At 38.1% G+C, this 14,973-nt stretch overlaps 1 protein-coding gene across 1 annotated transcript in view; it reads right to left on the reverse strand.

Annotated features, from left to right (window-relative positions):
• ELP4 (elongator acetyltransferase complex subunit 4) overlaps nt 1-14,973 on the reverse strand; it is a 242,931-nt gene that overhangs the window by 187,793 nt on the left and 40,165 nt on the right. Inside the window, 2 exon segments of the mRNA XM_043969894.1 lie at nt 3,930-4,069; nt 12,004-12,135. Of these exon segments, the coding sequence (XP_043825829.1) occupies nt 3,930-4,069; nt 12,004-12,135 (272 nt within the window).

The following is a 14,973-nucleotide window of genomic DNA, read 5'->3' on the forward strand; positions in this document are numbered from 1 at the left end:
GGATCCTTAGGCTCGGGGGCTTTCAGGTCCTACCCCCGACCAGATTTATTGTGAGATAGTCCCTCTCTCAATAAACCTAACTTTCTACAGCTTGGAGACTTTGCTGTTTCTATTTCTTCATTGGACTTGGAAATTTTCGCGACGCTAGGAAAATTTTAACCTTTGTATACATGCTGAGCCAAGAGACTCCCAACCTGGAACATACTCCCTTCTTTCTACCACCTCCCAGACTAGCCCAGTGTTTCCTCCTCTGGGATGCTCACTCCCTCCCCTCTAGCTGCTAGTGACTGAAATTACCCTTGATTTATTTTGTAAGTACTTTTATATGTATATATCATATCTTGCAACAGAACATAAGTTCTTTGAGAAGCCCAGGGAAGGGGTATGGGGGGAAAGTAGAGGGTAAAGCATCTTCTTTCATGTGCTGATAAACTCCTATCTTTCTCTGATGCTGAATCATTTGACAGTGCCCAGGGCTTTGATGGTGAGAACTTCCTTTTCCAGGTTTTTGGAAGTTGGGCCTGCCCAGGAGTGCAGGCTGTGAAACTACAGTCTTACATTCTGTGGATGCTCCTTATTATGAAGCTACTTTGGGGTAAAGCAGGTGACCTGGCAATTTGTTATTTTTCTCTATATAAGTACTGTACTAAATATTATTTGTTATGCTATCTTTTATCAGATACATTTTGTTACCTATTGAGCCCATATCGGTACTCATCTGACAAAGATTTCCCTTTGCTTCTTCCTATAGCTATGAGTGAGTCTCCTTATCTCTGTTTTATATACTTCTGTTAAAGAGAAGTCAGGTTGGTTAAAGAGGATCATGAAGTTTGTAGGTCAATGGAAGAAGAAAAATAAACAAGAGATGACAGCCCTCTCGATAAAATACTAAATTTAACTTGCAAAAAGCCAAGACTAGATTTCACTATCTTTGTAACCATGTGTGAGTTAAAAGCAAACACAGAGCTTAATCAATTTACATATTTGGATTCTGATCCTTGGGAAAATTCTAATAATGACTTATATTCTAAACTACACACATATGTTGTAAGATGAGAAAAAAAGATGTCATTCATCAGCACTGGGAAAAGAGGAATCCCTACATTCGTGCCTTCGGTGGCTTTCAGAAGCTATGCCAGGAATACACAAACTCTGGCAGATCTTCCAACAAGCTGGAAATCAACCAGTCAGTCAACAAATAGTTATGAAGTGCTGGAATGTACAAAAATCCAGGATAGGTCTGGTGATGGACACTTAGGCTGCTACCTGAAAACTAGCCGGCTATACATTGACTACAAAGGGGTAGTGATCTGCATCAGTGAGGAGAGAAACCTCACCAACCAAATCAGAGACCACAGAAATACTGAAATATTGAATCTGTGGAAACCATAACTGAGTCTGAAGTCTGGTAAAAATGACGATAAGAATGTTAATTTACCATCACAAACGAGAGTTTTTAAAGTGCTTTCAGATGCTGGAATCTCCCAATAACCTTATGGACACTACCTGCATTGTAAGCAGAAAACCTGAGCTGGAGTACACTGTCTGGGTCTCAGCTTTCTCATGTGAAAAAAGGGAATACCACTACTACCGCCAGTAGGACCAGTACTATTAGTAGTAGTAGAGAAAATAATGATTAATAATGGATTTCTTGGGAGACCCAGAGATCACTTTTTTGGTGCTTTCTCCCCCCCACTCCAAAAAGTCCAGTTCTTCTTGAGAAACTTCATTAAATCTCATCTGGGACAAACCCAAGTGAACAAAAGGAATGGAGACAGATTCTTCTGTCTAGATCAGTGAAGGACTGATGGAATTAAACCACACCTAAATAATGGACTTTGTCTTAAGCAACTTGAGTGAGGGTCTTTTGCATTCTTTTCCCAGATATCATGTCTAGAGTTCCTTTTAATGTAGACCACCTTCATGTCAACCAAGGGGAACTGAATGATACTAATCAACCCGCTTTGATCAATGTATAATGAACTGCCTCTATACAAAGAGCATAAATACCCATGGAAGATGCCATGAATGGGTTTCTGGGTTTTAGAGGTTGGGGTCTTCTGGGTATTCTGGAGCTTTTCTCCTGCTTGCCCTAACTGGCATGCTGGAGCTCTCTCCCTGCTTTTTCTACCATGCAGGCTGAAACCATGAGAAGATAGTGAGACACATGGTCAATTCTTTACTGGTACAACATTAATAAAATAATATGCTTACCCCAAACTTATGTATACTGCAAATAGTAATTAACTTAAAAAACCACATACATTGGGGCAGCTAGGTGGCACAGTGGATAAAGCACCGGCCCTGGATTCAGGAGGACCTGAGTTCAAATCCGGCCTCAAACACTTGACACTTACTAGCTGTGTGACCCTGGGCAAGTCATTTAACCCTCACTACCCCACAAAAAATCAAAAGACACTGGTATCTCTGAGGACTGCTGGGAAGACTGGGGTATATAAATATTAAAGGGCTATACAAAATATGAGTTTATCTCAATTTGCATCTTGCAAAATGAGGGTACTGGGGCTCAGAGAATTCAAGGTTACTTAGGGTTATACGACGACCATCTGACAGACAGAAACCCAAGTCTTCCAACACTTGGTTCTATGTTTGTCTCACAAGACTAGGAGAAAGATCAGCGAGGGATATGCCAAGTCTAGAACCAACTTTGGAAGAGTCCTAAGAACTTCCTATTGGAATAAACAAAGCTACCATCAATTAAGATCGTACCTGAATGCTTACAAGTCCAAAATGAGATGGCTTGACAAATGGGTTCCCAAATCACTTTGTTTATTGTTGTTGTTATAGCTAGCATCTTTATAGCTCTTATTATGTGTCAGGCACTATGCTAAGTGCCTTTACAAAAATTATCTCCTTTGACCCTCACCACAAACCTGGGAAGCAGGTGCTATTATTATTTCCATTTTACAGTGGAGCAAACTGAGGCAGAGGCAAAGTGATTTGCCTGAGGCCACACAGTCACTGCATTTCAATTCAGGTTTTCTTGACTCTAGGCCTAGCACTCTGTCTGCTGTGCCACAGAGCTTCCTCCATTTCAACACATCCCCTTCTGTTTAGCTACTGACAAACCTACTATTCCAGTTGTAAAAGAATTAGGTTTTTAATGATATGAATCAGTTCAGGTCCTTGGGAAAATCTATCCCTCAGCCTAAATTCCTTTGAGTCAAATCACAAAATTGAAATAAATCTTTGGACACCTATGAATTCCTGAATACTAAAAATCTTGCAATTTTCATAGATTTAATAGCATAAATACGAGTTATTAGTGTCATATTGGTACTGCTTTAGTCAAACACCTAATACTCTTGGCTGTATACCAAAAGTATGAAGATTGCAGTATTGACACTCCAGTTAGAAACTGACAGCCTTAAGAAAATAAAAACCTGACCTCTGCTCATGGCATGAGCATTGTATCAGTCCACTGATGGCTACTTGGCATTAGATAACAGGGCATGCTTGTTTGCCTTCTTTAAGAAAGCTCTTCATAAGAAAATATTGAGAATGTCGTATTATTTTACATTATTTTCACTGCTATCTTGATCAGAGAGCTATCATTATTAAGTACTTATTATAGGGAATACCAATAAGCAGTGATTTGGAGCTATTTCATAATTTGCTGATAATTAAAGCAGCAGGGACTTGTAAATATCTAGTATCTAGAATGTCCAACTGTTGAGAATTAAAATAATAGCAGGGATAAAAGGTGATAAGACTTGAAAAAGAAGAGGAAAAAAAACTATTGCACAATGAAACACAACAAAATGTATATACACCTATGACTGCTTATAATGTAAAAAATGACAATTTACTCTTCACAAAATGTACTTAAAAGTTATGGGCCTTTTCAAAGCAAAACTCCATTGTTTCAGTCTTTGAAATCTTAGGTTTTATACAGGTTATGAACTTACCAGGATTCTGCATTAGGATATGAAGTAATTTCTTCTGGAAGGAAAAATTTGTGCCATTTTGCACACTGAATAATCTCTTGGGGCATCCTTTTTGACACATCATAATAGTGACCAAATCTTGAAGATGATCCTGGGCCAGCCTGGTGAGAAAGACCACACATCCTTTTAAATAATCTTTATTTTTTTTCCAATTGCATGTAAAGATAATTTTCCAAATTAATTTTTATATGATTTTGAGTTCCAAATTTTTTCCCATCCCTCCCTTCTTTCCCTTATCCCTCCCCTCCCCTAAAAGACAGCAAGCAATCTGATATAGGTTATACATATATAATCATGTTATATTTCTACATTAGTCATGTTATGAAAGAAGAAAAAGAACAAAAGAAAAAAACACACCAAAATCCAACAAAATGAAAACAGCATGCTTCAATCTGCATTCAGACTCCATCACTTCTAACTCTGGATGTAGATAGCATTTTGCATCATAAGTCTTTTGGAAATGTCTTGGATCATTGTATTGCTGAGAACACAGTTCTATGACAGTTGATTATCACACAGTGTTACTATGTACAAGGTTCTCCTGGTTCTGGTCACTTCACTCAGCATCAGTTCGTATAAGTCTTTCCAGGTTTTTCTGAAATCTGCCTCCTCCTCATTTCTTATAGCACAATAATATTCCATTATATTCATATACCACAGTTTATTCAGCCATTCCCCAACGGATGGGCATCCCCTCAATTCATGTGTTATTTTAGGTGGTTTCTTTTTAAGTGTTAGCAGCCCCATTAATTTGTTGGTTAAACGATCAACAAACATTTATTAAGCCCCTACTATGTGCCAGGCACTGAGCTTGTAAAAGTACAAAGAATGAAACAGCAGCTCCCTCCAAGGAGCTCAGATGTTAACCTGGAACATAGCTCAGTAAACTTCAGACACAATCGACAAATTCACAGAAATCCTTGATTAGAATTTTAACATCTCTCACTTATCAGTCTCTTTAGACTGTGCCACACTTTAATGCATAACAGTGAATGATTTTCTATCAGTCATGAAATTATGAAAATAGCCAGGTGTGGTGGCACAGGGGACAGGAAAGCCTGGACTTACAGCCCACCTCGGACACATCCTGTCCATGTGACCTTGGACAAGTCCCTAACCTCTCAGCACTCTAAGCAACTCCTATGGCTGAACATGGTTGGGGGAGTTTTGGATGGAGATCTTCCTTTACCAATGAAATCATAAGACTAATTTCTTCCTTCCTTCCTTCCTTCCTTCCTTCCTTCCTTCCTTCCTTCCTTCCTTCCCCCTTTTTTTTTTTTTACGGGGCAATGAGGGTTAAGTGACTTGCCCAGAATCACAGCTAGTTAGTGTTAAGTGTCTGAGGCTGGATTTGAACTCAGGTCCCCCTGAATCTAGGGCCAGTGCTTTATCCACTGCACCACCTAGCTGCCCCAAGACTAATTTCTAGCCATAATTCTGAAACTGCATAGTTATGATCTTGAGTGGCCCAACTGAACCCGGGAGTCATTTAAAACTTTAAAAAAGCCTTCCGATCTAGACTTAAGTTTGAAGTCTCTGGATTCCTGTTGGTGATGGAAAGATCACAGAGAGAAAGTTTCTTGTTTGTTTGAACCCTGCAAATCTACTGTTACCCTGATTTCCGTGGAAAAGACTGTGCAACACACACACACACACACACACACACACACACACACACACACACACACACACAAAGAAGCAGAACCCAAAAGGCCTTTACATACTGGAGGCCTTTGATCAGGATTGTGGACTAAAACTTGAGCCATTTAGATTAAGACCCAACAAATACACAATCTTTTGTAATTGTTATTAAGTACTCACAAAGCTTAAATGCCCAGAGTATGGCAAATAAAAACACACACACACACACAAACCACTGCAGAACAATTAAAATTGCATTTTAAACCAATATTCAATAGTGTAGTCAAATTAATTCTTAAATGTGGTAAAGGAAATGTTCATGCCTCCTTAATGCCATACTTTTGTTTTTAAATTTAAAATGATTTACTGAAATGCTTTAGTGTGATCTTTTAAGTCAAATTTCTTCGTCTAAACTCAAGAATTGTGTTTATTTCATTTTTTTCTTTAATTCTGAAGATACCTAAAGCAATTTTACTTAGGAATTTAACTTCTATTAAAACATTCACAAACAATAACATTTCACATTAAAATATATGCTTCATTAAAAAAAGAACGTAAAGTTATTTAGTCTAAAGGTTGTGAAAGCAATTTAAACAGGGTCTGTTCTTTGGCCTATAATCTATCCTTTATCCGGATTACAGTTCAAAATGTTTTTACTGCAATCTCTGCTAGAGCTCATCTTTTTCTTGTATAAGTCCAAGCCCCCTTAATGTTTTAGAAAGGCCTTGACTAACTGAACTTTGATCTGATGTCTTCATTGAGAAAAGCTCCAGGTTGCCCATTTCAGATGCAAATCCTCACTAAGGCCCCAAAGAGTTTAGTAAAGACAGCGAAAAAGAAGAAACAAGAAGTTTCCAGGATCCTCTTTGAGAATCCTGGGGCACATTGGTGTCCTTAATCCACGCTGCTGCAGGGATTAAGGTAGGTGATAACCTTTCTCGATTCAAAAGAATAAGTAGTGCGCCAACAAACTGGGTGGAGACTAGGATTTGGCTATAATAAAACACCAAGCAATAAAAGCTTGGTCTATGTCAGAAGCCTCTGAATAGGCCTCAATGTACCACATTCCCAGGCCTAGTGGGGAAGCTTGCAAAAGCCTACCTGAATCAAGTAAGCATGAATAATCTGTTTTAGCAGACTGGCCATGGAGAGAGAAAGAAAGGGAGACTTTCCACTTCTTTTAAGTTGGACTTGATAAATTTATTAGTGGACTGAGGCTTCCTGGAGTCCTATGAGTGAGCGGCTGCAGAAAGAAATGAACTAAATTATCAGTGAACAAAGTATTCTTTTAGGCCACCACTAATTATTAGTATTTCTAATTACAATACTGATGAGAGAGAAAATTCATATTTTAGGATGAATAATAGAAGAAAATTAATTTCATGTGGCAGTTTATCTACTTACCAAGAATAAAAATATTTCACTGAAAAATAAAAATAAATCTACTATATTTTAGTTTCATTTAGTTCATTATTTTTAGTTGGGAATTAAAAATTAGTTTGGAATGAACAGAGAGCTCACAGGGAGACAATCAGATAATGTAAAACAAGGATAACCCTTGAAATCTTTTATAGAAAAAAATCCAGGAACAAAGATTGCCCCCCCACCCGTCCCTGTAAATATCATTTATGAATGAATGTATGTATACATTATGAATTAATGTATATCTAAACAGATTTCTGAATCCCTCTCAGATTTTTCAGGACTAGTAATAAAAAACAATTAAGCTATTTCATGTTTTAAAAACCCTGCCTAAAAGGTCAACAAATCTAGTAACTTTATGCATATGAAAAAATTCCACATATTAATAATTTACTTAAAAATAAATCCATGGTAATTTATCATGGTCAAATCACTTTAACAAATCACTATGCCTCATCTACAAAATAGGGGACCCCAAAGAAATGATCTCTAAAGGTCTCTTTCAGTTCTAGATCAGGGGTTCTTAACTTTTTTTGTGCCATGCAGAGAGCCTCAAGGTATAGACTGACATCTATCAATGAGTCAGTCTATTACATGCCAGGCACTGTGCTAAGCACTATACCTGAGATAAAAAAAAAAAAAGATTAAAAAAACTCCCCCAAAACCAAAAAATCTTTTGCCCTCAAGAACGTCACAATCTAATGGGGGAGAGATGACAAGCAAACAAATAGCTACAACAGGATAAATAGGAACATTTGCTGTTCAGTTATGTCTGATTCTACCCATTGAGGATTTTTTTGGGCAACTGAGCTGCCCCAAAATAGGAAAATAGGAAATAATTAAAATTCGAACAGTACTAGAATTAAGAGGGGTTGGGAAAGGCTTCCTACAAAAAAATAGGAGTTTTGTTGATACTGGAAGTCAGGGAAGCCACTTAAGTGGAGATGAGAAGGGAGAATTCCAGGCATGGAAGCCATCCGGAGGAGATGCCTGGAGCTGTTGGGGGGATGTCCAGGAGGCCTGTGTTACTGGATGGAAGAGTCCATGAGTAAGGTATCAGAGTACTGCACTGGTGGGAGGGGATGAGCTGAGGATGGGCTCTGAAGAGCAAGCAGAGGGTTCTATTTGGTCCTGGAAGCAAGAGGAAGCCACTGGAGTTTATGGAGTAGGGATGGGACACAGTTGTATTTGGGCTTTAGGGAAAGCGCTATGGAGAATGGAGGGGAGTGGGGAGAGCCTTGAGGAGGGCAGACCCACCAGTAGGCTACTGCAGTCGTCCAGGTGTGAGGGGATGAGGGTCTGCACCAGAGCGGTAGCAGTATCAGAGGAGAGCAGGGGATGTATTAAAGCAGGGAGGGCGGGGCAGCTAGGTGGCGCAGTGGATAAAGCACTTGCCCTGGATTCAGGAGGACCTGAGTTCAAATCCGGCCTCAAACACTTGACACTTACTAGCTGTGTGACCCTGGGCAAGTCACTTAACCCTCATTGCCTCGCCAAAAAAAAAGAAAAAAAGGCAGGGAGGGCATTAGAGAGATACTGCAAAGGTGAAATTAAGAGGCTTTGCCAACTGAATGCATATGGGGAGTGAGAAGAAGTGAGGAGGTGAGGACAACACCTAGGTTGTGGTTGCAAACCTGAGGGACAAGATGAATGGTGTTACTATCTACCATCATTGTTGTTGTTGTTTGTCCTTCATTCTCAAAGACGACCATGACATCAGGAGGCGATGTCATGGATTTAAGTGAGGGAGGGCAATGCAAAGTCACCGATCCCACTCTCTTCCAGAGCCATGTGGGTCAAATGGCAATATATACATCAGAATGACTAGAGATGGCCCCAGATGTTTAAGGCAAGTGGGGTTAAGTGACTTGCCCAGGGTCACACAGGTGAGATTTGAACTCAGGTCCTGTATCCACTGTATCCCCTAGCTGTCCCCCTCTACCACCACAGTGTAGTGAAGAAGAGGGGAGGATTTAGAGGGAAGACAATGACTTCCGTTTTGGACACGGTGAGTTTCAAATGTCTACTGGACATCCAGTTTATGATGCCTGAAAGACAACTGGAGATGTGAGACTGGAGGTCAGCAGAGAGGTAAGTCAGGATCGGTAGATCTGTGAGATGGTAATTAAAAGCACGGGACCCTATAAGATCACCGAGAGAAGTAGTTTAAAAGGAGAAGATAAAAGGACAAAACTCTGTAGGAAACCCACAGTTAGAAAGCATGATTTAGTTTTTATGTTTTGGTGATGGTCATTGAAGGAATTTGTTTTGCTTAATTAAACATATGTTAGAAGGATTTTCTCCCTCCTTCTTTCTTCTGTCTTCCTTCCCTCCCTCCCTCCAATGTGAGGGAGAGGTGGGGAGGAACCAAAAAAATAAAATCAACCCCCAAACCAAAACCTCTTTGTGTCAGAGACCTGCCCCCATACCCTCTCAGCAGTCTGGTGAAACCTACTGACTGGACTGTTTTTAAATTCATAAAATAAATTACATGGGACTATGAAAGGAAGCAATTATATAAAAATATTATAGTATTATATATTACTTTGAATGTTACAATTCAGTTCAATATAATTCAACTCAATCTAATATTATACATTACAATGAATAATTATATTGAAATATTTATAAAAATATTTTTTTAAAAAACAAGTTCATGGACTGTAGGTTAAGAATCCCTCTGATCAAATTATTTCCCTAGAAATCTGCCACTACTCTAGAACAGACAGGCATTATTACTATTCTGGGCTGTCTGCAGTAGCCTTCTAATGAGTCTTCCTTCCTTAGCTTTCTCCCCCACTCCAATCTATTTCTCATCCATCAAAGTATCTTTCTCATCAGTACTTTTGTGCCTTCCATTGTCTGAGTCAAGTCTGACTGCCTGGTGTCTGAAGCCATCCAAAATCTTTTGCCACCCTACCTGCCCACCCTTAATCTCTAATTACTCCTCCGGGCTCTAGAAAAAGTTGATTCCTTTTTATCCTGTGATCAGACCCTTCATTTTATGCCTCTGTGCATGATTCAGTGCCTAGAATCGATGCCCTCTTCTTTCTTTGGCTCTTGGACTTCTTGTCCCGAGTCCCAACTCAAATGGCCCTTCCTCAATGAAACCTTCCCTGATCCCCAGGCACCCATCAGTTAATCATGGTCCTCCCACTTTGATGTTACAGGACACCTGATCTCCCATCTATCTCATGCACTCACCATGAAAGCATTTATTCTAGTCCTTTCTGTTCCTTGTCTTCTCCTCCTAGTAGGCACCGAGCCTCCCTAAGCCCCACATGTTATATCTGTCTCAGTGTCAGGCACAGTGATGCCACCCAGATGCATATTACTAAGGAAGGCCCAGTTTTGCATTGTGAGAACTAGTGTCCTGTGATCCATAGACGAGACCCTTCTCTGTGTCACTGGATAGAAGAAAATAGTGTGTAAATGGTCCACCTTACCACCTACAGAAAAACAAGCTCCCTTTCCCCCCAATCCTGAGGGTAGATAAGTCATCTTTGTATGCAGAAAATCAGCACATTCTAAAGAACATAAGAAATCCACAGAAGGCTTTCACTGAAAACACATTCATATGTATAATATGATTATTCTTTTCAATTATTCAGACTAACCCAGTCTGAAACTTCTAATAACCATGACCACAAATGTTTGCTGAATTCATTCACAATTCACAAATTTCAGCCTAGTGACTGAGTCTGACAAGCTAGCCCAGCTCCCAAAGCTGGAGGCAGCATTTGCAATGGTCAGCATCTCTAAGCCAGGCATCCCATCTCCCATGTGGGCAGCCAGCCCTTAGAAGCCTACACCTGCGTGCTTCCCTGGGTGAGCCTCAGGCCTCCACGTGCTAGTGCATATCAGCCAAAAAGAGGGAACTCTCTTTCTTGGTAGACTCCTGGCCATCTGAGTGGAGGGGTGATCTGGCATGCTGGGGAGCTATACAGAACTAACTACACTGTGAACGGTGGAAGGCCTCCGCCCTCCAGGGCAACAGCTCAGGGTGCGCTGTACCTACAGTTCCTATGTTACATGACAATAGGGCCGTGATCTTTGTCAGAGGGAAGAGACATGTGCAGGATCCTAGAAAGACATACAAGTTTTAAGTCAATTTTAGACTTAAAAGGCACTTCCTAGATGCCTGTGGAAGTGACCTGAACATGGAAGTGACCCTGGTTTTTCAAAGGCTATGCTGGTGGAGTAACAATAGTGACAATGACAATGACAATATAACCAACATTTGTATGGTACTTTAAGGTTGCAAAGCACTTTACAGACATCTGATAATATCCTCACATGTGATCAGTTGTCCTGTCTAGTGAAGCTCATATGAAAAAGCTGGCCAACTATTAAGGTCCATTGGCCTTACCAGTCGGCCAAAGAAGTCCATGACACAACAAAGCTTAAGAACCTCTGACTTAGCTCAATGCTTTGCATGTAGGAAGTTCTTAATAAATGCTTTCTCAACCCATCCATCCATCCATTTATTCATCCATCCATCCATCCATTTATTCATCCATCCATCCATCCATCCATTTATTCATTCATTCACCTACCAGGTATTTTCCAAAGTTTTTCTTAGGGCAACTCTAAGGGAACACAAATGACTATGTCCTCTTTACATTTATAATTTATTTATTCTTCAAATGAATTTATCAAATATGTATTAAATTCATACTACTTGTAATGCTTTAGCTATCTGGAAACCTGAAGGAATTAATAACTGAGGACATCTGCATCTTCTACATAAAGAATATTTACCTTATTTAAAGCAACTAAACTTTTTGTCCTAATTATTCTGGATGAAAATATTTCTAAAACAAACTATGGATTTCTCTAATTCTTTATAGAGCAAATTGAATAATTCATCATCACAAGCAAAGATTCTTTCATTTAAATAATAAGTAAAATACATTCGAATAGGTAAATAAAATTGTACAGGTATAGGAAAATTTTACACACGTTGCTTTACCTCCATTTTGGGTAAGTTTTGATAACGCCAGGCTATCTTCATGGAAATATCCGGCTCTCTGTGTGATTTATGACTACTTCCTTCATCAAGCTCTTTTTTATACTTATCGTCTTGTAATGGTTCAGGAAGTTCCTAATAAAGTAGAATGATATGTTATTAGAGAATACATTTTTTTTTTTGGTGAGGCAATTGGGGTTAAGTGACTTGCTCAGGATCACACAGATAGTAAGTGTTAAGTGTCTGAGGCCACATTTGAACTCAGGTCTTCCTGACTCCATGGCCGGTGCTCTATCCACTGCACCACCTAGCTGCCCCTTAGAGAATACATTATTAAAAATGATGACGATCACTAGGATTTTTCCAAAGAACTAAAAATTGTTGTCCCAACTAGAAAAAACACAAAGCTTCTGAAATAAAGAATGATTCAAATTAATTTCCCAACTAACTAGGCAAATTAATATTCAGATTAATATTAACAATATTCAGGCAAATTAATATTCAGAAACCTTTTTTCGATTGATCCAAATATTCTTAGTACTATACTTGCTTATACTTTGGATATTTTCAAATTTGATACTATTCTAAGAGGCAGATATGGCTTTTGAATTAATATTCTTTATTTCAGAAAAACCTGGAAAAACTTAAGTGGACTGATGCTTAGTGAAGTTAGCAGAACCAGAAGAACATTGTACACAGTAATAGCAACATTGTGTGATAATCAACTAAGATAGATTTAGCTTTTCTCAGCAACACAATGATTCAAGATAATCCCAAGAGACTCATGATGGAAAATACACTCCACATCCAGAAAAAAGAACTGTGGCATCTGAATGCAGATTGAGCCATACTTTTTTTTTTACTATTTTGTTCGTTTTTTCTTTTTTTGAGGTTTTGCCTTTTGTTCTTATTCTTCTTTCACAACATGACTAATGAGGAAATATGTTTAATGTGACTATATGCATATAACCTATATCAGATTGCCTTTTGTCTTGGAGACATGCAACTGGAAAAAAATACTATTAAGATTTTAAAAAAGAATATTTTTAAACTATCTTTACATGTAATTAGAAAAAATAAAACAAAATACTATTTAAAAAAAATTTACATTCTTTAATCAAAGCTTAGAATTACAATTTACATATTATTGCTAATTACAGTTAACATTTGCCATGAAGTAAAAATAAACATGTGAACAATCTGTTTATTTCATTGAAAAAACAAGATGAAGTAACCATGATTAAAATAAAGACATGCATCTATCCTGTAGCAAATGCTACTTTGTAGCTGCAAATTTTTGTTTCCCATTTAAACAATGAAAGCAAAATCTAAAATCTTCAACAGAGCAAAATCCATTCAATTTCTATTCTAGGTCCCCTTTTTTGGGGTGGTGGTGAGGGGAAGGAGTGACAATTTGCGTTCTGAATTACTATTACTACCACTAATAATAATAAACAACAACAGCAGCCTGTATCTATATCATGCCATGCACTGCGCTCAGCACATTACAAGTATTATTCATTTGATCCCAACAACAACTCTGGGAGGTGGGTGCTATTATTATCCCCATTTTACAGATGAGGAAGTGGAGGTAAACAAAGGTTAAGTGACCTACCTGCCCAGGGGCATTCAACTACTAAACATCTGAGGCTGGATATGAACCTAACCCCAAGTCCAGTTCTACATCCACAGCACCACCAGCTAACTGAAAGTTCTACAAGCCATTCTCAAGAAAGGGCAAATAATGCAATGTGTAGAGTACAGTGAATTCCACGGAAGAGGGAAAATAATTTGATAGCTTTGGTTTATTTTTCATGTAGCATTATCATAAAGTGTAATTTGGCAATGGATGAGATGCATAGTAATGTTGCATATCAGTGTCTTTGTTTCCAAAGTTGACCATTTCATACTTACATGAGATAGCAAATAAGTTGTCTGCTGCAGGCCACTTCGCTTGACCTCAAAATATATTAACTCCCTCTATATAGTAACTAGTAGAAGGAACTAGTTGTATTTAAAAAATTTCTGGGGCAGCTAGGTGGTGCAGTTGATAGAGCACTGGCCCTGGATTCAGGAGGACCTGAGTTCAAATCTGGCCTCAGAAACTTGACACTAGCTGTGTGACCCTGGTCAAGTCACTTAACCCCCATTGCCCCACAAAAAAAAATTTTTTAATTTCTACCTATAAAATATTTTTGGTTCAGGTATTCAAATAAAATATATGTATGATACAAGACATGGAATAACTTTTTTCTGATGAAAATAAAATTTAAAGATTCTCAAAAATCAAAATATAATAATCATACTTGCTAGTCAGGATAATACATCTTTATGTTTTTTTTAATTTAAGTCATTATTTGTGAAATATAAATTCTATTTTGTTAAAATGTCCATTTAGATTAGAAGGTTTTATAATCTACAGTCATCACTGTATGCTTGTGACAAAATTCACTATTCAATCAACAAAAAAAGGAATTCATCTATGCATTTTGGCTATTGGAGAAAAGATTTTAGGGCTTCCTCCTTTACTGTGCCTAGGTTTTTATTGGACTGTTTCTTATTCTTTACAAATATCTCATGGTAAAATAGGAATTTTCCTCTATTAGGTTATTTAAGATTAAGGAGAAGGTTCTACAATCATTCCTGAATGAAACCTTTTTTTAATATGATTGTAATTCTCATTAATGTCATATAATACACCAAGAGAACATGATGAAATTATCCAGCCTTTTCCTACAAATTAGAAATTTTTCTTGACTTTAAATTTTAAGAAACCTTATTCATAAGAGAAAAACTTTTGAATTCTTTCAAAACTCTTCAATCCTTTGATAGAATATAATATTAACAACATTAACTAATCCAAACTTAATGTGGATGAAATAGGCTTTTAACAGTTAGCCCTTTCTGCTGCATACCTGAAGGTAGAGATGGCAAGGTTCAAATGGGTTAGAACACTCTAGAGCCAAACATTAT

Source organism: Dromiciops gliroides, chromosome 6 (genome assembly GCF_019393635.1).
Source record: "Dromiciops gliroides isolate mDroGli1 chromosome 6, mDroGli1.pri, whole genome shotgun sequence".
In the NCBI taxonomy this organism is placed as follows: Eukaryota; Metazoa; Chordata; class Mammalia; order Microbiotheria; family Microbiotheriidae; genus Dromiciops; species Dromiciops gliroides.